The 22524-nt window shown below is 39.5% G+C and overlaps 1 protein-coding gene across 3 annotated transcripts in view; it reads right to left on the minus strand.

Moving 5' to 3' along the window:
• The window catches only part of RYR2 (ryanodine receptor 2), a 719519-nt gene that overhangs the window by 285289 nt on the left and 411706 nt on the right, over nucleotides 1–22524 (minus strand). For all 3 annotated transcript variants that reach the window (XM_079900749.1, XM_079900747.1, XM_079900748.1), the window contains exons 25-26: nucleotides 18916–18999; nucleotides 3061–3220 (exon numbers count right to left, since the gene is read on the minus strand). In XM_079900749.1, coding sequence (XP_079756875.1) covers nucleotides 3061–3220; nucleotides 18916–18999 — 244 coding nt within the window. The remainder of the gene's footprint in view (nucleotides 1–3060; nucleotides 3221–18915; nucleotides 19000–22524) is intronic.

The following is a 22524-nucleotide window of genomic DNA, read 5'->3' on the forward strand; positions in this document are numbered from 1 at the left end:
TGATTTTTGAGCCAAAGGACAACACCAGGCTGCTGTGCCTTCTTCAGAGAAAACTCAGTGCATGGGCGGCCATCCCATGACCTCAAATAGCTTGGAAAATATGCATTAAGTTGATTCCATCAACTGGGGAAACCAGGTAATAGCTACAAACCTCACAATTCGTATTTTACAAAAGAGGCCCCAAGTTTCAAACGTGATTAAAATGGTGTTGACCAAGCAAGAAGACAGGCTACCTTACGACCTTGGAAAAGGATACCTAATTTGCGAGTAAGTACAAAACTTAATCTCATGGGAGGTGGAGATGCCTCCCATGGGCTGCGAGTCTTTAGGGCTCTAACATTTAAGAAGTTACTTCTTTCCACTCACTCACTGCTGCAGGTTTTCTCCAACTTTCCATATTTTAGGAGGCATACTCGATTCTCAATTTACCTTAGCATGAAGAACTAAGAGGCTGTGGATATCCCCAAACCTTCTCCAAAAAAAAAAATGGTATGTGGTGGACAGGGTTTGTTCTCGCTGGGGAAGAGCAAAGAAAATTGTTTCCTAATTTCTTCTTCCCCCTCTCTAGCAAATCTGTAGTAAATACCTCAACCTGACTACACGACCATCTACTGACACCTGGTGTCCAAATCATCTGGGTTGCTTGATGGGGAACCCCACACCGAAGCCACCCCCAAACACACAAGCAGCGTAAACAGAGTACCTGCACTGCCAGTGCAGCTTCAAGACACATTACCCAGCACCCCTCCCTTTCAACACTGGCTGCTGCCCCGCAACTTTTCGTGTAGAGAAATTAAGAGGCCTCCGATGAACCACACTCTCTGGAAACGGTGTCCTGGGAATGTGATTGTGAAAAGGAGCTGCCCTGGGGTTTCCACGTACACAAGTGCTTGAAATCAGGTGTGCCGGAGAGGCAGAGAAGAGGGACCTCAAGCAAATGCCTGCTCACAAGGAGTTTACGACCTAGTTGTGAACCAGACTATGTTAAGGAGAGGGTGATGAAAAATTAAAGAAAACACTCCTTCAGACAACCCAGCAAATGTGTGCTCTGTCAGTGGGGAATGGGGTGGAGGGATGGAGTGGGAAGTGGGGGAGGGGACGGAGAAACGGTTCCAAGGACAGCTGTGGCCAGATCAGACAGAGCCCTGTGTTTTTATGAGGAGGACCCTCATGCACGAGGAAGAGGCAGACAGCGGGGGGTTTCTGGTTTGTCCCACAGAGTCGTGCGGGCTGCAAGGCAAGTGAGCGCTTCTTTGGCAGAGAGCAAATGTGACCCCTTATCCCCCTGTGGTATATGGTTCAGGTTCATACACACACACACGCACACACACACACGCACACACACACACACACACTATGCTCAAGTGGACTGAGTACTGACAATCTCATCAGTTACAACCAGTTTAATTCAAAATAAAAATAGCTTATTTTATGAAGTAAATCAAGGCTGAGTTTTCTTTAGCCTTGCAAATGACAAAAGTCACCGGTTAAGAAGAATTTTGGAAACATACTTTTCAAACCAACAGGTAGCCTTTATCCTGAACCATGGCCTAAGCTTATAAGTAATAATCCAGTTTATTCCTAAAAATGTCTAAGTAAAGGCACTGCCCACCATGAGCTGGCAAGGATCACTGTGATAAGCAAGAGAAGAATTTGGGCTCTGGAGTCAAAAGGCTTGATTCCAACCTGGTTCTGCCATCTGGGAGCGCTGGACAAATTGTTCTCAAGCTCCCTGTACATCATATGTGAATTGGCAATAAAAACCGTTCATCCTTCATGGAACCGTCGCAAGAGTTAAAGAAGAAAATAGATGTAAAACTCGAGGCACAGTGACTCTGGCATCTTACAATAACTGCAAACTATTCTATACGATTTGTTAGGTGAAATGCACTGCTGTAGCCTTTCTTATACGTAAGTTATATAATGAAGTTTAAAAATTCAGTGAGGAGGAAAACAGTGGCACAGAGAACATTAATTTAAGTAGCTTTCCCAAGGTCACACAGTCACTAAGAGGCAAGGTTATATTTGCCCTGCTTTGCCGTCTCAATACAGACCCAATGACTGCTAGTTCTTCCTGTGAGTGCAACCATTAATAGAAATCCATGATTCTGAAATCCAGAAAACTCGGAAAAGTCGGTTTTATACTAAGTTTAACAAAAACTCTGTTGGTGACAAAAATGATCTGAATTGATGCAAGGCGGTGGATAATCTTTACTTACCCCTCTTGGTATCATCAGCCTACACTGCTGAACAAAGAATAATTTATATATAGTCTGCTGCCCTGCTGAGGGCACTGTGTAACATGATCAATGTATCACCATTCTGAAAACCAAGAAATAGCTGGATTCTGAAATTCACCTGGTCCCAAGGGTGTTACATAAGGAATTGTGGGACTTCCCTAGTGGCGCAGTGGTTAAGAATCCGCCTGCCAATGCAGGGGACACGGGTTCGAGCCCTGGTCCGGGAAGATCCCACATGCTGCGGAGCAACTAAGCCCGTGCGCCGCAACTACCGAGCCTGCGCGCCACAACTACTGAGCCCGCGTGTAACAACTACTGAAGCCCATGGGCCTAGAGCCCATGCTCCGCAACAAGAGAAGCCACTGCAATGAGAAGCCCGTGCACCGCAACAAAGAGTAGACCCTGCTCGCTGCAACTAGAGAAAGCCCGCACGCAGCAACGAAGACCCAACGCAGCCAAAAATAAATAAATAAATACACAAACAAATAAGGAACTGTGGACCTCTTCTATTATTAGTTTATCTCGAACTTCTCGTATTTCAAAAGCTTCTCCTAAAATACAATCTCAGAGAGAGAAACACCACAAAACCACGTTATAAATCACTGGTCTGGTAATATTCACTGTGCCCCTCATGATAACAACAAGACTTGGGGTGGCCTGACTTCTTGAATCAGGCGTTTCTGTACATATGTACATTAAAGATATCTATATGATGGGAGTTTTACAATGGTCATTACTTAATCTCTCCTGTTACAAATTATACTAATTCCTACTTGAGTCAATCTCAGAGTACGTGCTGTAGAGCTAAATTCCCACGTACCTGTTGGATGCCATAGGTCCAGCCCTGCCGGATTCGATCCCGGGCCCACACGTTATGAGCATTTTCCGCCAACTTGTCCACCATCGCTTCCTGAGATGGGGTGAGCTTGATAAAGCTCAGGTCCATCGGGGCAGGCTTGTATCCACTTGTCAGCTGGTAACTACAAAGCAAAGCCAAAGAAATATATAATGGGCCTGTCCAGAAAAGGCAAGGTTGAAAAATCCCTATAACAGCCTGTTAAGTCCAATTGTTCCTAATTCTTATTGTTCCATAAACCACAGTGGTGACCAGTGGTAATGTGTCCAGCAAGCCTGAGCCCCTTTCACTTAAGCTAAAAACTCATCTGGTGCAAAGGCCACATGAACTTTATGTTTTCATTTTCACACCAATAAAACAGAAACGAGGCAACACCTGTCTCTCAAAGTTGAGAAGGACTTATCTTTGTTTGTGTTCCAAACAGCTGATGCTTTTTTTACAGGATAAATCAAAGTATCGGTAATTAAAACATCTGATAAATTTCTCTTCCTGTTAAGTCCTCATTTTTCTTCAACATTTACATGTCATATTAAAGTAATATTTATTTCATCAATCTGCACATGCTTTCAGATACTAGCTATTCATTATTCTACAGGGGAAGTTTAATGCATTTATACATTATTTCCCTACTGCTATTCCTAGTTACATAATTTAGGAAGCCTCATGATAAGACAGACACTAGGAAATACCAGGCATATAATCATCTAAAATATGATTAAGGCCTGGATTTTAGGGAACTCATACCAGAGACTATTTCCACACTCTGAGCCGGAGAGGAAAAGTATTAAAATAAGTGTAAGTTTTAACCTTTTGGGAGAAATATAAAATTGAAAATAAAAGGTTTTCAGCAGACATATTAGGGCAATAGGACTGCTCTGCTACACACACACACACACACACACACACACACACACACACACACACAGAGCTGTCTCATCTATTTAACTAGAGAGACTGGCACAAAGTCTGTTGTACAGTTGCTTCTCTTTCATTCTCTGTCATTGTTGTGTCCCCTACAATCAACTATGCTTTGAGGTCAGGATCTGCTTCTGATCCATTTTTCTAATTGTCATTATACTTAAAAGAGCACCTGGCAGAGAGCAGCCTTTCAGTCTACAGTTTTTGAAAGAATTAACTTTATTTACAGAATGAATATAAAGAGATATCCATCTTCATCTCAAAGATTCTCCTTTGGTGCAAACAAAGTAAAGAAAATTCACCAGATAAGTTAAGTTTAAGAAATTATCAGAGCATGAGAAAATGGTCTTTAAGAAACTATACATAATCTTTCTTCTTCTAATTATTCTGGGCTATGGCTAGCCTGATTACAAGGTAAGCTCCTTAACAGCAGGGAGCTGAACTGCTTTGCTCCTAGAATAGTGCCTGATACGTGGTAGATATTCAATAAAAATTTGTTAAAGGAATCCATGTATGACAGCAATAAATAATTTAAGGTTGAGTAAAGTTGACTTCACCTTAAATACTCCTACTTCATTATAAGGCATCTTCTATTTTATAAATGATTTATCTACAGGCAAAAGTTTTAGAGAACATTTTGTTTGATTTAAATAGATCAGATTGGCCCGGCAAGTGCAAAAATTTTGGCTAATTACCACCTTATGTCACTTCATTTACATCCACGAGCTAAATTTATTGACATGAAATTTTGTTCTGTTTTAAATCAGAACTCTGTGTGTTTGGGTAATTAACAATATTTTTTCTTTGTTTTTCTATAAAGAAGCCACATGGGATTTCTGTAATCACTCACACAAATCACTGTATTTTATAGGATTCTGATGTTTAAATGGACAAATCTGTCAACTGTAAGCACAGCCTATATACAAGTTCTCACTCAGAAAATAATTTCTTCAAGAAAGAGCTCTCAATGCATTTCAAATGCACCAAGAGGTAATCAAGCCATCATCGTCTAATTTCCAAGTTTAACATTATTTGCTAGAAGCAGGGTTGGGGGTAATGATAAAGAATTTGGTCTTTTGCATACACCTGGCCAGTAAGCAAATGAAAAGATGCTCAACATCATTAAGTATTAGAGAAATGCAAATCAAAACTACACCTCATACCGGTCAGAATGGCCATCATTAAAAAGTCTACAAATAACAAATGTTGGAGAGAATGTGGAGAAAAGGGAACCCTCCTATATATTGTTGGTGGGAATATAAATTGGTACACTCACTATGGAAAACAGTATGGAGGTTCCTCAGAAAACTAAAAACAGAATTACTATATGATCCAGCAATCCCACTCCAGGCATATACCTGGACAAAACTGTAATGCAAAAAGATACATGCAACCCTTTGTTCATAGCAGCACTGTTCACAATAGCCAAAACATGGAGACAACCTAAGTGTCCATCGACAGATGAATGGATAAAGAAGATGTGGTACATATATACAATGGAACACTACTCAGCCATAAAAAAATGAAATAATGCCATCTGCAGCAACATGGATGCAACTAGAGATTATCATACTAAGTGAAGTAAGTCAGAAAGAGAAAGACAAATACCATATGATATCACTTATATGTGGAATCTAAAATATGGCACAAATGAACCTACTTACGAAAACAGAAACAGAATCGTGGACACAGAGAACAGACTGTGGTTGCCAAGGGGGAGGGGGGTAGGGAGAGGGAGGGTTGGGAGTTTTTGGTTAATAGATGTAAACGATTATATACAGAATAGATAAACAAGGTCCTACTGTATAGCACAGAGAACTACACGCAATATCCTGAGTCACTTTGCTGTACAGCAGAGATTGGCAGGACATCGTAAATCAACTACACTTCAATTGGGGAAAAAAACCCAACAACTTGGTCTTTTGTACTCTCCCATCTTCCCACCTGTATTTCTCACCTTCCTCTTGACCTTCCCCACAATAACCCAGCACACGGTAGCATAACAGTACACAATTCTCTTTTTTCTCTCATTTTCCAGTGGTCCTAATTCCTCCTACCTGTCGCAGAGGATACACATACGGTCAAGTTCGGAAGCTAATCTATGAATAGTTGACTAGAGCCTATGCTACCTCAGTGAGGGATATATGCCCTCTAAAAGAGGAAAGATCCTTCCCCTGCAACCCATTCTAATGGTAGACTTGCCAGCCATGTCTTACATGGCATGGGGAGGAATTTTTGAGGGTTATTTTCTATAAAAAATTATAGATAAGTTTTACTAATCTATAGTAGAACTACACATTCTACTATATGTCTATAGTATATATATATGTATATATGATAATATTGGCATAAGCATTTCTCTTTATTTTCTAAATTTTCCTCTTCCTATACAGAATATCTACTAATGTTGCTTCAATTTGTGATCACAAGGAAAACCTACGGAGACACATTTGCATCTGTTGATTTGAAATAACACAATAATTAGTTCACACTCATTTTCAGATGTAGACTACGATTCAGTTTACTTGCTTTTCTTCATAGTCCTGTGCAAGAAAGAATTTAAAGTGGTTCTTTTAAATGGTCAATAGTCCCATCCAAATTAAAGTTACTAATTCCCATTTCACCTGAACCTTATTTCCACACTGTTTCACTTCATATTCTATAGTAAAAACACAAATATCTTTGAAATTAATAGACTTCAACCTCCGTAGGTTGATAAAAATGATGACATCATGAATGCTTTAACCAGTGGCATCAATGAGGATTTACAAGACCATTTTTCTTTATGTGAGACATGACAAAGTATCAAATCATTATACCAAAATGAGATTTTTAAAAAGCGCATAAATGTACTTCAGCAAATAATGTCCATTTCGTCTCATTAATACAAGTTAATTAGGTACATAAAGATCAACTAACTACTAATATAAATTATTTTCTTTTTGTGATTGAAAACGAACAAAGAACAAAGCTTTTGAATAAAATGTGACTGATGTGAATCTTGGAAGCTAAATGGTTCCAAGTAAAGCTTCAGATTGATTTCCAGAGATTTAAAAGTCATAAAGGAAAGACTGCTACAACAATTCTTGGGAAGTAGAATTCTGTAGGCCAAATAATAGAGAAAAGGTATGTCATCAGTAATTACATTAATACAAAATATATATATAGCTCATATTAAAGACACCTATGTATTACAGTCGACCTTCTCAAGCTTTCTGGGAAAATTCTGCCACAATCAGCTAATAGATCTCTTTCTTCTGCCATCTATTTCCCTAGGAGGTGTAGTTTTTTACTTCCCTTACTTTAATATGCAAAGTTGCAGTGCTAACAATCATTTTGTAAATTTAGGTTATGAGGAATATATATGGTATTAAACAAACACATTCAATACGTTCATTTCCAAAACATCAACGTTCTTTTGTAGTTATTAGCTCTTAGTTTTATTTTGATGTGGTATATAATGCAATAATTTTTTTTTTTTTTTTTTTTTTTTTTTTTTTGCGGTACGCAGGCCTCTCACTGTTGTGGCCTCTCCCGTTGCGGAGCACAGGCTCAGGACGTGGAGGCTCAGCGGCCATAGCTCACGGGCCCAGCCGCTCCGCGTCATGTGGGATCCTCCCGGACCGGGGCACGAACCCGTGTCCCCTGCATCGGCAGGAGGACTCCCAACCACTGCGCCACCAGGGAAGCCCAATAATGCAATAATATTTTAAAAGTGAGATTAACAAATGACATAAACTCTCTGGGCGTCAGTTTTCTTACAGTAAAATTTCTTTTTAAATACGTCTTTGCCTGAAAAAAAAGAAAGCCCTCCTGGCAAACTGCCAGTTTCGTTTGCATCCAATTACCAAAGCTGTAAACAAAAAGTTGATAATCCTTGGCCCTACTGAGGAACTGCCATGTGAAGCAGCAATTCAGTTTTGTGCTTCATTCCCACCTGACCCACATTTTTTTCTAAGCAGGAATTCTAAATGAGCCTTTGAAAAAGGTGTTCGGTAGAATATCACTTAAGGGCCAATTTAAGTGGTGCAACAAAAATGTGGCAGAATACCCAAAACACTAAGGAACGAGCCTTTTCTTTTTTTCCAGCCTCTCTCACCTCTCGAGCTTACTTGTTGAGTATGAATCAGGTTAAATGAAGCTTGGAAGTCATTACGTTGTGAAAGATGCACGGTAAACATGAAAAGATTATGTCCAAGTTCAGTGGATGTTAGCTGTAAATTTCAAAACCAAATCAGCGCTTCAAGTACCTTGGAACAAATGGGGAAAATCTCAGATGACTGCACACCAGAGACATTAAGAACAAGTTCTGCTGGAAGCACATCTATCAAAAATGAATACTGCGCTGACATTCTCACAGAAAGGAGATAGGGAATATTCAAAAACCCTTCTCCAGAAAACAAATACAGGAGAATAATTTCAGTGTGGAAATTAGAAGGGAAAAGGGCAGGGATCTATTTCTTCTACTACATTTCTTGGTTTTGTTTTTAAATAAATGTGTAATATGATGATATGCCCTGTGTGTCCCCCACCACTAATTCCTTGTTTAACCCAAGGCCTTCCTGTACCTCACAGCCTGTTTGAAACAAAACCAAGAGAGGATCATTTCAAGAGAGACAAAAAAAAAAGCCATTCTTGGCTTTTGGATTTTTAAAATAGGCTTTGAAAATTCACTGCAGAGACAACAGTCTTTAGAGAAAGGCCTTCTGATATTAAAAGCTCTACTTATGGATACCAAAAGCGCAAGGCCCTGATGTGTCGGAACATAAAAGGAGACCAGATAAAGAGTCCAGTCTGTCCAGCCCCAGACAGGCTGAATGTTCCAGAGCCTGGAGGAGAGGAGAGCTGGAGGGAAGCCAGGGCTCTCCATCCCCCTGCCCAGATGGAGACCAGACGGATCCAGAGCTGAGGGGAACTTCTGTCTTGCTTACCAGATTGGACCCAGGAGAATGGCCAAGTTCCAAAATCTCCCACACCTCAACCCTTGTGCAGCACAGTTTCAGGAAAACAGATCTGGCAACAAACCAAGTGTAGGCTGTCAGGCAACCTTCCCTCCTCCCTCCACCAAGACACTGCAGTCCCCAAGTTGCCAGAGAGAGCATTCCCAGGTTTCCAGCCTCCTCTTAAAGAGGCATGAGTGAAGCTAAAAGCAGAGCAAGGACCTGGAGGACTCAAAAAGAGATGCGGAGGGTCCCAGCGTGTGGTCCAAAGATCAGTCAGGAAAACACGCATCCCATGATGAGGCAGGAGATAGATGGGCCCCAGGCCGAGCAGCTGGAATCTGTCCCCTGTGGACAGGTACTCCAAGATGAAGACAAGAGAAGGAGGATAGTCAGAGGAGCTGAGCCCTGCCCAGATAAAAACGTAGAGAGACCACATTTTCCTCATTCTCGAAGCCAAGGAGGCCTTCTCAACTACACATGCACGGAAAGGCTCCTCGGAGGTCAACAAGGGAGGGCGCGCCACCCCATGGTAGGTGATGTCAACATACCCATAGGCCTCTTCGCTAGAATCCATGTTGGCTAAGAGACGCACGCGCACACACAGGGGAGGACCCTGAGTTGAACCAAATACAGACTCAGAACCAGGCAAAGCAAGATGATTGGCCACAGCAAACCCGGAAGAAATGTCCCATATAAGTGATTCAAACTACCACGGGGGCACGACTCTTTCTCTGCGTCTGCCCGTGGGAGTCTATTCACACGTACCCTTTTTCCTCCTAATAAACATTTTACCTGTTTCACTACTTTCCATCTCTTTGAGGGAATTCATTTCTACAAAGCTGATGGGCCAGGGGCCTTGTCACTGACCGCTGGTCTAGTGGTTAGGATTCAGCGCTCACTGCCACAGCCCGACTTCAGTCTCTGGCCAGGAATCGAAATCCTGCTTCGAGCTGCTGCAGGCTGAGGCCACCCGAGATCCGCAAGATGCCAGCAGAGACGAATGAAGACAACTAACAAAGACTTCATTTGGCCAAACTTGAGTCAGGCTCCTCTGAGCCCTCTTTCTGGCCTCTGACCTTGGGCTCTGTCCTTGTTCTGCTTCGTCCAGTTTCAGCAAGAATCCTGCTAGGTCAAGTTAATGGAAATCCCCCACCTGTGACCTCTGACCCCACTCTTCATCCCCCGCCTTTGATATCCTATCACTCTGGTCTGCCTTCAGCAAGAACCCTATCAAGTTGGTTTTACCAGAATCCCCCTTTTCCTTAATGCTTCCTCTTAGTAATTTTCCATCCACTGTCCCCCACTCTGGTCCTGAGCTACAAATCCCCGCTTGTTCTTGCTGTATGTGAATACTGAGGTCTCTCTTCCACTATTGCAACAGTTCTGGAATAAAATTTGCGTTTATGGCTTTAACTTCTGTCTGGCTCTAGTTTTCTTTGATATAATTCAGCCCCTGACAGCAAACTCAAAACAGAATGCCCAACAATCCAACGTCCCCTCCCCATCAGGTGAGTGTCCAAAACAGACGTATAGCCCTGGGAGTAAGATGGGGGGGTACACCTTGAATTCAAACTTAACAAATATTCATTCTGTAGTTGAGTATTTCAGGCCCTGTTCTAGGAACTAATAGCACTGAATAACATGGACAAACAATCTGTATCTTTATAGAAATTACGTTTAGATGAGGAATCAGGCAATAAAGAAAATAACATAAAATAATAGTATGTCAGAGGATATAAGTGTCGTGAGGAAAAATTAAGTAGAAGAGGAAGCATGAGAGGAAGTACAATTTAAAATAGGGTGCAATTTTAAAGAGGTAGAGAAAGACAGCTTGGAGAAGATGCCCTTTGAATCAAAACTTAAAGGTGAGAATAAACACAGAAAACAGCGATTTTAATGGAGTTTGTACTGAACAGACAGGGATTAGGTTTCCACTATCAAGCCGTATTCTGGCTGCAAGGCCCATTGGGTTTAAATATGAAATTAAGTCCGACGAGAGCAAATGAAGAACCTTACATATGAGCACATTTTAAAATTTGTGGTCTGTGGAATTTACTCGCTACACATAAAAAGCGTATATAAATATTTTTTTTCTTCACAATCACAGTGTTCATCCTCACAGGAAAAAATCCAGCTGCCTTTGTAACACTATTTTTCATTTAGGTAAATATTTACATACACTGAATTTTGTGCATGTGTTTGTGTCTATATGCACAGTATAAATATGGGTCGCACATTTGGTATCCCTCTAAGCATTCATTTCCGAAAGCCATTTTAAATTCACATATACATATAAGCATTGAGAATATCATTCTTAACCTTCTATCTGCCCCAATATGCTTGAGAGATACCACTTCCCATCACTACAGTGGCTACACAGCTTGAGGGGGAAGGAAGTGGTGCAGGAGCGAGGGAATTTAGCACTAGGCTTAAATACCTCTCAAAGGATTCGAACATGCTCTTCCACAATTCAACACTACCTCTTACTTCCCAGCGATACACACAAGCAACCAGTTCCTGACCTATGTTTTGGTTCAACAGCAGAGAAGTGCTAACAGAAAGTCTGAATAAAAGGCATTGGTATTCAGACAAGAATTTTACTTTCATTTAAACCTTTACATTTAAAAAAAAATCTCAGCTACTCAGGGATATGAGATACTAGGAACCACAAGCTCTGGGACTGGATTCTTTTTCAGTTGCATTCTTCTTTATTCCCGTAGCAACTGGCCTCTGCTCATCAAACTCTGCAGTGGGTCAAGAGCTTAATTTTACAAGTGTGGGAAGGTTTATGAATTTAAGAACAGACAGTTATGTGCTGTACCATTCAGCTGCCTGCTGGTGTGTTTAGAGGAGGAAGAGGGCGAAAGGGAGAACTGAGCTACAATCAATCACATATTTTTTAAAAGTCTTTAAGGATTTTAAGTGAAATGATCTGTATTATCAGGAAAAAAAAAAACAAAAAACACCTAACTCAGATTGCCTATTTTCAAATAGGGAATGTAGCACATCATTCTAATTACAGTTGGAGTCTACACGTATCCTTAAATCTGAAATGGGTCTCTTGTAGGCAGCATACAGTTGGGTCTTGTGTTTTAATCCACCTAACCACTCCATACCTTTCGAATGGCGAATTCAATCCATTCACATTTAGAGTAATTATTGATATGTAAGGGCACACTAATGCCATCTTATTAACGGCTCTCTGGTTGCTTTGTATTTCCATTGTTTCTTTCTCCTTCTACGTCTACTTCCGTAAATTGATTATTTTCCATGTTGGTGTGTTGTTTTCCCTTTCTCTGTCTTTGGGAATCCATTCTATATAGACTTTTGTCTCGTGGTAACTTTGTAAATTACATTAAAAATCGTATAGATAAAACAATCCATTTTAGGCTTCTCAGCTGTCGCAACTCATCTGTGAAAGCCTGTGAAGGCTCCATCTTATATTACTTGTATTACTGATATTACAACTGATATTACTGATGTTACAACTTACCTCTTTTTATGTTGTACATTCATTAATGATTTATAGTAGCTATAGTTCTTTTTACTACTCTTTGCCTTTAACTTTTATACTATAGTTGAGTGGGTAACACACCCCCCTAACATGGAGTTACAACTCTCTGGGTCAAACTGCCTGTGTTTCTCCATCTCCAGTGTATTGTATACTTTCGTATGTTGTCCTGTTGCTGAGAAGCATCTTTTCATTCCAGCTGGAAGAACTCCTTTCAGCATTTCTTGCAAGGCAGGTCTACTGGTGGTGAACCCCCTCAGCTTTTGTCTGGGAAAGCCTTTATTTCTCCTTCTTATCTGAAAGGTAACTTTGTTGCGTACACTATTCTTGGCTGGCAATTTTAATCTTTCAACACTTTGAATATGTCATTCTACCCTCTCCTGGCCTGTAGAGTTTCTGCTGAGAAATCAGCTGACAGCCTAAAGGGGTTCCTCTGTGCCTTACTTTCTTTTTTCCCCTGATGTGCTTTAAGATAATTTCTTTATCACTGATTTTTTAAAATTAATTTATTTATGTATTTATTTATTTAGGGCTGCACTGGGTCTTCGTTGTTGCACACGGGCTTTCTTTAGTTGCGTCGAGCGGGGGCTGCTCTTCGTTGCAGTGTGTGGGCTTCTCACTGCGGTGGCCTCTCCTGTTGCAGAGCACGGGCTCTAGGCACGCAGGCCCAGTAGTTGTGGCTCGAAGGCTCAGGAGTTGTGGCGCCCAGGCTTAGTTGCTCCACGGCATGTGGGATCTTCCTGGACCAGGGCTCGAACCCGTGTCCCCTGCATTGGCAGGCGGGTTCCCAACCACTGTGCCACCAGAGAAGCCCTATCACTGATTTTTGACAGTTTCATTACAATGTGTCTTGGAGGAAGTCCTTTTACATTGAGATAATAGGGTGTTCTTTTAGCTTTATGGAGTTGTACATCTAAGTCTGTCCCCAGGCCTGGGAAGTTCTCAACTATTATTTCTTTAAACAAAGTCCCTGCCCCCTTCTCCCTCTCCTCTCCTTCTGGAGCCCAATTATTCAGATATTTGTTTTTCTGATAGAATCTGATAGCTCTTATAGGCTTTCATCACTCTTTTAAATCTTAGTTTCACGTCCTCTTCTAATTGTATTATTTCTAGATTCCTATCCTCCAAGTCATTCACTCTTTCTTCTACATGGTCTGCTCTGCTACACATGTTCTGTGTTACACTCCTCATCTCATTCGTTGAATACTTTAGTTCCAGTATTTCTGTTTGGCTCTTTTTATAATTTCATTCTCTTTGTTAAGAGTACTCCTTCCATTCATTAATTTTATTTATGATTTCACTAAATTGCCTTTCTGAGTTTTCCTGTGGCTCGCTGAATTTCTCAATACTATTTTGAATTCTTTATCAGTTAGATCGCAATATTCCACGCCACTGAGCTCAGCTGCTGGAGAATTACCATCGTCTTTTTGCGATGCCATATTCCCTTGACTTTTCCATATTGGTTGTAGTCATGTGTTTCTGCTTTTTGCATCTGAAGTAGCAGAAAGCACCTTAACTGAGCTTTCATGTCTTTTCTGGTTCTTATAACTCAGCAGGCTGGCTATCAGAAGCCTCTCTTTTGTTTTCCAGGAGGCGGCGCTGTAGCTCAAGCTTGTGGTTTCTCCCTTGCCCACCCACATGGTCTGTCTACTGGAGCTCACTCTCCTTGACCAGAAGTGTGCACAGGGAGCTGGCAGCAGAGTGGGAGGGAGGTGTGGGTTTGGCACTTGGTGAGTTAGGGGTGCCCACAGTCCTGGGAGGGAGATCCCGGGAGTGGCACTCCCAAAGGCATGTGGGTAGACTTTCTGCTGAGTGCAGTCCCTTTAAGGCCATTTGAAATTCTTATCTACTTCTATTTCAAAGTCCTCCCAGCCCCTAGCTGCAAGCTCCCACCTTAGCACTCCAGGTGCCAGTGGAGAGAAATGGGTTTCTCCAGCCAAGTCCCGCCCAGCGAAGGCAGTAGGGCGCTCTCATGCTCCTCTTTCTCCAAGGAAGCGATACCTCTGCCACATAAATCAGCCTGACAACCACCTTCTTGGAGGTGGGGTGGTGCTGGGAAAAGTTTCTCCTACTGCTTCCGCTGTGGCCAAACTCCTGTTTCTTTTTTCGTTTGTTTGTTTTCTTTGTTCTTTTTTTTCTCCAGTGGTGTGTTGGCATCTCTCTTTGGGAGGGCTGGACTTCTGCAAGTTGTCTGTCATGGGCGCGTACCTGCCTGATTCACACTCACCGGATTCTAGTCCCACAGCCAGGAAAGGGGCCCAGGCAGCCTCACTGGCTTCATTAGTTCTGCAGCTTATAGGGAGGTTTCTCTATCTCCTACCAGATGCACTGGTGCGCAAGATTCCTCCTGGGTCCCTGAGAGCTACAGCTGCAAATTGCAGAAACCCCACAAAGGGACTCTTATTCATGTACGGGTGTCTAATTCACTCATTTATAAAAGGCGGATGAAAAGGAGGAACATCTTATGCTGTCATGTTACAGACATCACTCCTATACTAGGTATTTTAGAAACTGGGGGCCTTGCAGTAAACAAAGCCCCGGCCTCTTATTGAGTGCATATTTCAGTTTAGGCGCCCCAAAAGCTAAACGAATAAATAACGTCAGCTGTAGAAGTGCAAGTGAAAAAATAAAGCAGGTTAATGATCAGAGCATTATAGATAGAATGCTTAAGGAAGACCTCTCAGAGGAGTTTATATCTAAGCAAAGACTTAAATGAAGTGAGTGTTCTTTTGTGTTTTTTTCTGATGTAAAAAGTCCTTCTTCACCTCATGGTCATGAAGATATTCCACTTGTCTTCAAAAAGTATTTTTGTTTTGTGCAATTGGGTCTTGAATTAACCTGCAAATTTTGTGCATAGCATAAGGTAGAGACCTAACTTTTTTCTATTTTGCTAGTCAATTATACGAATACCACTGATGGAACAGTTTTCATTTCCCCACTTATCTATAACAAGACCTTTGGCATAGGTCAAATTTGTATATATGCATGTATATATTTGGGAACTCTGTCTCAATTTGTCTATCCCAATACCATTGTAACACTTCCTTTATTACCACAGTTTTATCATAAGTCTTGATATCTAGCAGAGCAAGTTTATCTTCTTTTGTAAAAGACTTCTAGACATTCTTGAACCTTTGAAATTCCACATGTATTTTAGAATAGCTTAGCAAGCTTCTTAAAAACCTCTGTTGGCAGAATGACTGGAATAGTATTGATTCTAAGATTAATTGGGGGAGAACTGATATATTTGTTGTACCATCCATGATCATGATCTATCGCTATTTATTTAGATAGTCTTTAAAGACTTTAAATCCAATTTTAACATTTAGTCTACAGAGGTCTCGCACCTCTTTGGTTAGATTTCTCATCTACCTTAGGGATTTCTTTATTTTTCTTTCTTTTGTTTTTTTTTTCTTGCACTTCTAAATGAGATTTTAAAGGTATTGATCTAGCAATACTGCTGTACTTATTGTCAACAAATAATACTGTAGATCCTCCTGAGTTTTCAATGCAATAACATTACCTGCTATTGACAACAGTATGTTTTCTTCCTTTCCAAAACTCATAATTTTTTTCTTGTCTCATTGCATTGGCTATATTGAATACATCAGGTAATAGTAGTTTATATAGTAGTTTATATGTCTTTATGTCTTTATAATAGTAGTTTATATGTCTTATTCCTGAATCCTAAGGGAAGAACTTTGGGGTTTTATAGATCATTGGTTGCTATTGGCCTTTTGTCAGGTTAAGAAGGTTCTCTCAGATCATTGCTTGCTAAGAGTTCATATGCTTATAAGTAAAACATTTTATGAAATATTTATTACTAAATATATTGGTAGGATCATATGAATTTTCTCCCTCACTCTAGTGTGAATAAATATATTTTTAACATTAATCCATCTTTTTATTACTGGAATAAATTTAGCTGGGCCATAATATACTGTTAAGTTTGCTAATATTTTACTTAGCATTTTTTTGTATCTATGCCCATAAGTGAAGCTGGATTACAATTTCCCTTCCTCACACTACCCTCATCTGGGCTTTATTTTATTATTTATTTTATTCTCAGATAATAAGTTGTAAAGTGCTGCTTCTTTTTCATTTGAGATTACCCATTCTTAAATATTTGCTGGAAATCAATAGAAAAGTGGTTTGGGATGTATGTGTGTATTTTAAACTATTAATTCAATTCCTTTAATAGCTGTAGCTCTATTAACATTTTCTTTCTTCATGGGTCAGTTTTGATAATATTATATACAACTGTCAATACAATTTAACTTAGAAACTAATTTGTTAATTATATAAATTTGTTACAGTTTGCGGTCCCTCTTGAAAATATCCCTGTAATTGCTCAAAGAAATATTTCTTTTTTCTTTTATCAATCTTTTCAGAGATTTTTCTTCCTGCTTATTAGGTTTCTAAAACATGCTTTCTCCAAGTATTGCTTTAAATATGCAACTCTTATGTTTTGATATGAAGTCTTTGCCTTTGCCATTCTTGTATTTTAAATTTTCACGATGATATGTTTGATCTATAAGCTATTTAGAACTATGTTTTAAAAGCTTTAAATATGTCATGACTTTACATGATTTTTTGATTGTTACCTCCTGTGATTCAATAAATATGATATTTACAATATCAATGTCCTCATGTTGTAAATGATGTTGAGTTTTATAAATGTTCCATGTGTTCAGTGTTCTATATATGTCAAGCTTTTAATTTATAGGGGGTTAAATTGTTATTATTCTTCATTAATATTTATCTGTTACACATATTAGTTTCTGGGAGTTGTGTTAGGAATTATCACTATGATTTTACATTTGTCTACTTATTTTGGAAAATCTATTAATATTTTGCTTTCTTGATTTTTCGAAGCCATTTGACTTGGTGCATACGTGAGGAGTATTAGCATAATGCTTATTTTTTGGATCCTTATACATATCCTTCTTTCCTTAATTTTGCTTTCAGAGCTATTTTGTCTTATATGAGGCAACTGACAAAAAGGAAACTGCAGTTTCCTTCTGAACAATATTACTTGGCATCATGTTCTCATGTTTTTTCAACTTTCCATGTTCTGAATTTCTTGATGTGTCTCCTTTAGCTGGGTGTTATTTTTGTGAGGTGTATACAACGTGAGTTATCTTTCTGAATCTAATCTGACAATCACTATATCTTACCTGGAGAATTTCACTGATTTCCATTTATTGAGAGTAATGATATATTTGGATGTATACCTGTCATATTTTTATTTTTAAAAGTAACTATTTTTGGATACACACAAGAGAATATACTTTAAAGCATTCTAATGAAATGAACTCCACTAACCCACCACCATGGTAAAATTAGAACATTACCGACACCTTGTATTTATCTGTGTGCGCCTCCCCTTTCAACACCCCTGAGTATACTCCAACAAAGGTAGTTACTATCCAGAATTATGATGCCACTGCTTTAGAAAAATAGTCTTATCAAGTAAGCATATATCCCTAAAAATATGTACATATGTTTTATGCATATATGGTTTTTAGCATATATGCATATAGGGTTTTAGCCCTATACTTTATATATATAACCTTGTAGGATATGCTGTTATACATATTTTTTAATGGAAGGCCTGAGTAAAAAGGTTCGGTGGCCTAAAGGACCTGCTAGAATTTGCGCTCGCATAGCAAGCACATGGTTTCTACTTTAATTTTACGTTTATCTGGGGTGACGGATAGAAATTACGGAGTGGCTACTTTGTTTTTACCTCCATGATATTACTTAGCACATGTCCAGGACTGCTATTTACACCATGCAGGCCTCGGAAGAGTGGCTTGAACACTTAAACTAAACTAAATAAAGAAAAAGTAATAATATGTAACCGTTATCATTTATTAAGCACTTATACTCATTTAATCCCTACAACTTCCCGTATTCATACCTGTTAGCAGATGAGAAAGCTGAAGTTTTAAGAAGTTAAACAAGGTCACAGAGATTGTAGCATAGGAGGCAAAATAACTCCGAGAGCATCTAGTGCCTCAGTTATCTCATCTTAAAGTGGAAATGATAACACTGACTGCATAACTACTCCTAAAATACATTTTCTTTGTAAAAATATATAAAATTATACATCTTCTGGTGGAAAGTGGGAAACCATATCCAATTAGTTAGGATGTGGGCATGCGTGTTCACACACACATACACAAAACAAAAATAACACACTCGTAACACACTACCAAATATTTTGTGAGCTTGTTTCCCCTCTGGGCACTGTGATGGACTCTCACCCCACCACGGCCTTGCTGCAGCCTCTAGTGTAATACAGCAAGCTTAAGTTTCGAATCTGAATTTTATAGCTTACGTGTAAGCAAGGCATCTAGGATGCCATCAAGAGTTTTTTGGGAGCAGTAACACTAAATAAAGTAAGGCACAGACTATTTAATATTGCTTAGACATTCAACTTACTTCTTCGGCAGCTTCATTTTTTTCACCTTTTCTTCGGTGTGTTCATCTGATATACCCACATGACATCCTAATGCCAACAAAGTCCTGGAAAAGAAAACCAGACATAAGCTGCAACAATTCCTTCCCTATGTCCAGAACAACCCAACATAACAGCAGCTGGGCATGAGGTATAACAGTCCACCTCGAATGCAGAGAGAAGTATTTTGTTTTAAAGCAAAAGGAAAGCTTACTTAGTTGTAAATTATTTACTGTTGAGTCATGAGTAGGACATTTGAAAATTAAATGTTTCAATTCAAACACAAAAAGGAACATATTGAAAAGTAAGTCTCTCTACAATCCCTTCCTTCTATTCCTGTTTCTTTCCCTAAAGGCACTGATTGCTACTAATTCCTGAATGTCCTGCTACAATCTATGCATATTCTAAAGCAGCTGTGTGTGTGTGTGTGTGTGTGTGTGTGTGTGTGTGTCATTGTTTCTGCTTTCCTTTTACGCATTGGTTATGTGTAAGAGTTCTCCACAATTTGCTATCTTGACTTTACAATATAACTTTGATATATGACTTTGACTTACTGTCCTTCATATAAAGCTGGTTTATTTTTCAATAGGTCTGAACTGTTCCATTCACTGAGTGTGTCATCATGTCTTACCCAATTCTCTGTACACTATCTTCTGTTATTACAAACAATGCTACAATGAATAACCTTATACATTTAATACATGTACTATATCCTTCATCTGTAGGATAAATTCCTAGACATGCAATTACTGGGTCACAGGGGTGGTACGTTTCAGAGTTTGACAAATATTGCCAAATGTCTATAGAGCTGGTCATCATTTATATTTCCACCAGCAAGGTATGACACTGCCTGCCTATTTCCCATGCCTGGCCCAACACAGAGTTATCAATTAATATGCTAATGAGATGTCTCATTTACAGTTTTAATTGGCATTTTTCTTCATATAAGTGCACTTGAGCACATTTTTCGTATGCTTTGGCGATATCTGTACTTTTTTCTGTGAAAACATTCCTTGTTCACTTTTCTGTTCGATTTGGGTTTTGTTGTGGCAGTTCAGAAGCCCTTCAAATATATGAGATACGAGTTACAAATATTTTCTCCAGTTGGTTGTCTTTTTACTTTCTTTATGCTGTTCTTTCTATGTAGAGCTTTAAACTTGTTTTTATATAACTGAATTTTTCTATCTTTCAAAAATGGCTTCTGAATTTTATGTGATACTTAGAAAGAGATTTCCCAACTGTTAAATCACTTGAAGGAACCGTCCTTGCTTTTTGGACGGGGAAGGGGTGGGGCAGGGGAAGCTATATGTCCTAAGGTAGAGGTTTAACTTTATTTCCCAGATGGATACCCAGGTCTCCACAAAATATTTACTGAATAATCCATTTTTACCACTTACTTGAAATGCTACTTTTATGATACACTGAAGTCCCCATATGTTTTTAAATCCTTTTCTGGACTTCCTACTCTAGAAAAATCTCCCTTTCACATGACACATGGGGGTTCCAATTGGCCAGAAACAGTTTATCCAGTGTTTAGATACACTGTATTTTTTTACTCCCTTTAATGAATAAGCTTTTGCTGATTTTCCCAAGAAAGATCCTCACCATTCACATTTAGAACTCAACCTTATGAGTCCCCAGACTTAGGTAGAACAACACGCTTTACTATTCATGACAATGAGTGGTTCCACCTATCTCGATAGAATAAGGTGCAACAGCATAAACTTTGTGGATGACAGAATTTCTAAGGTGTGGTCAGTTGCAAAACGAAGGTAGCAAGTATCTAAAATCCATCTATACTTACCCTCCATCACATTTAAAAAATGACAATATGGAGACAGATATAGATACACACACACACACACACACACACACACACACACTGCTATCAAGTTAAATTTTAGGTTATATATGGCAAAATTGAGATGAGCCCGTGAAATTACCTTTGGAGTGTGAAACTGCAGAAATATGGATAGAGCAAGAGCTAACTGAAGCTATGAAATTATCTAAAGAATGTGCCACTTCAGATGAGATTGACTGGCGACAGAAGAATCAAAAATTGACTCACAGAACAAACACAGGCTATGCTTATTCAAACACTGTCCAAGGAACAGGAAGTTTCCTGCCATCATCCTCCATTCATTTATCTATTCAGTAAGTATCTTTTGAAAGTCAGGTCCTGTGCTAAGTTCTGGGGATAAGCTTACAGGCCGGTGAGGACTAAGACAAAAATTAACTATAACATAGAGTCTTGCATGCAGTGACATACGTACAGGGCTATGAAAGGGTCAAGTAGGATCCCAAACCCAGCTCTAAGGGAACTCAAGGGTGACAATAACATTGGGATTTATCTTAAATCCAGGTAGTTAAACTTCTGAGTGCGTGCCTACCAAGCAATCTGATTATAACATATGGAGAACCCTGCCTAATACATTAAGTGACGATAATGGCTAGCACTGTATGACCATCGCTACAATCCAGTTTTAGAAGATTTCCATCACCCCATCAGATTCTCCATGCCTGTCTGCAGTCACTGATCATCCCCACCCTCAAGCAATCATAAATGTGCTTTCTGTCTCTAAAGAATTGCCTTTTCTGGGCTTTCCTGGTGGTACAGTGGTTGAGAGTCTGCCTGCCGATGCAGGGGACACGGGTTCGTGCCCCAGCCCGGTAATATCCCACATGCCGTGGAGCGGCTGGGCCCGTGAGCCATGGCCGCTGAGCCTGTGCGTCTGGAGCCTGTGCTCCACAACGGGAGAGGCCACAACAGTGAGAGGCCTGCGTACCGCAAAAAAAAAAAAAAAAAGAATTGCCTTTTCTGGACATTTCACCTAAATAGAATCATACAGTATTGAATCTTTCATGTCAGGCTTCTTTGACTTACCACATTCTTTAGGTTGATCCGTGCTGTAATGCACATTAGTAGTTTATTTCCTTTTATTGCTAAATAGTATTGCATTGGCTCTATTACATTTTGTGTATCCATTCATCAGCTGATGGATGTCTGCAGTTTTTCCAGTTTGGGGAATGTTATGTATAATGCTTCTATGAGCATGTCTTTGTGTCAACATAGGCTTTCATTTCTCTTGGGTAGGTACGTAGGAGTAGAATTGCTAGGTTGTATCATAAATTTATGTTTAACGTTTTAAGAAACCACCAAGTGGCAGGGCCATTTTACATTCCCATCAGTAATACATGTAGATTTCAGCTGTTTTCTATATCTGCACCAACACTGAGTGTATCTGTCATTTTGATTATGGCTATTCCAGCATGTGTGCGGTAGTATCTCATTGTGATTTAGTTTGCATTTTCCTAATGACTAATTATGTTGAGCATCTTTTCATGTGCTTATTAGCCATTCACATATCTTCTTTATTAAAATATATACTCAAGCGTTTTCCCTGGTTCTTAATTGGGCCATGTGTATTCTTATTACAGAGTTGTAAGAGTTACCTATATATTCTGTGTACAAGTTCTTTATCAGGACTTGTATGATTTACTACAAACCCTATAAATGTAAACTTATATGATTTATAAATATTTTCTCCCAATCTGTGGCCTGAGTCTCCGTCTCCTATGTGGTTTCTTTTGTA

Source organism: Stenella coeruleoalba, assembly GCF_951394435.1.
Source record: "Stenella coeruleoalba genome assembly, chromosome: 16".
In the NCBI taxonomy this organism is placed as follows: domain Eukaryota; kingdom Metazoa; phylum Chordata; class Mammalia; order Artiodactyla; family Delphinidae; genus Stenella; species Stenella coeruleoalba.